Genomic DNA, 621 nt, shown 5'->3' with positions numbered 1-621 from the left:
AATGCTATAACGATTTTAATTAACCTGCACAACTGATGCATCGGGGTCTGAAAGGATTACATAAAGTTACTTACGTACCTCAGGAAGCCATCTAAACTCAACTGATTTTTTTGGGCGTTGAACTTGTTCGGCTCATACTCCTGTATAAGCTCCTTGGCTCTAGCTGCGTTCGCATAAGGATGTAGAATCTCATTCAAGCGTGGATCACGCTGAGTTTTGTTGAGAAATTCCACAAGTTGAGCGATACACATACATTTGCGCTTCGAATTACCAACACTGAAATTAAAATAGAAACAGAACAAGTAATTTAAAAAAATGTTTAAGACAAGTTGTTTAGCTTAGGGAGAGCGGGAGACCAGGTTTAGAGTTGTGGTCGAGTTAGAGTAGTAGAGGAGGTAGGGATTACCTTTGCGAGTGGTTATGTATCGAGCTCAATGAGCCCGTGTGGTGTATAGGTGCACATCAAGCCAACCACGCACTCCATATGCCTGCTATGCGAGAGAGAGAGAGTGAGATATGCGGGCAGGCTGTTGAAACGGTAGCGCAAGATGTGACCCTTTTACCATGTATCAATTGGGGGACTCCATTGGAGGAGTCATGCTCTAGCTGCCGTAGGCTGCT

General features: G+C 44.1%; 1 protein-coding gene across 1 annotated transcript in view; it reads right to left on the bottom strand.

Annotated features, from left to right (window-relative positions):
- Positions 1-621, bottom strand: part of LOC118749848 (1-phosphatidylinositol 4,5-bisphosphate phosphodiesterase classes I and II-like) — a 186,192-nt gene that overhangs the window by 168,769 nt on the left and 16,802 nt on the right. The window contains exon 4 of the mRNA XM_036484628.1: positions 79-276. Coding sequence (XP_036340521.1) covers positions 79-276 — 198 coding nt within the window. The remainder of the gene's footprint in view (positions 1-78; positions 277-621) is intronic.

Source organism: Rhagoletis pomonella, unplaced genomic scaffold, assembly GCF_013731165.1.
Source record: "Rhagoletis pomonella isolate Grant_MI unplaced genomic scaffold, Rhpom_1.0 Rhpom_scaffold_00067, whole genome shotgun sequence".
In the NCBI taxonomy this organism is placed as follows: domain Eukaryota; kingdom Metazoa; phylum Arthropoda; class Insecta; order Diptera; family Tephritidae; genus Rhagoletis; species Rhagoletis pomonella.
Note: the sequence above shows the minus strand (reverse complement) of the source record. Positions and strands in the feature narration are given on the sequence as shown.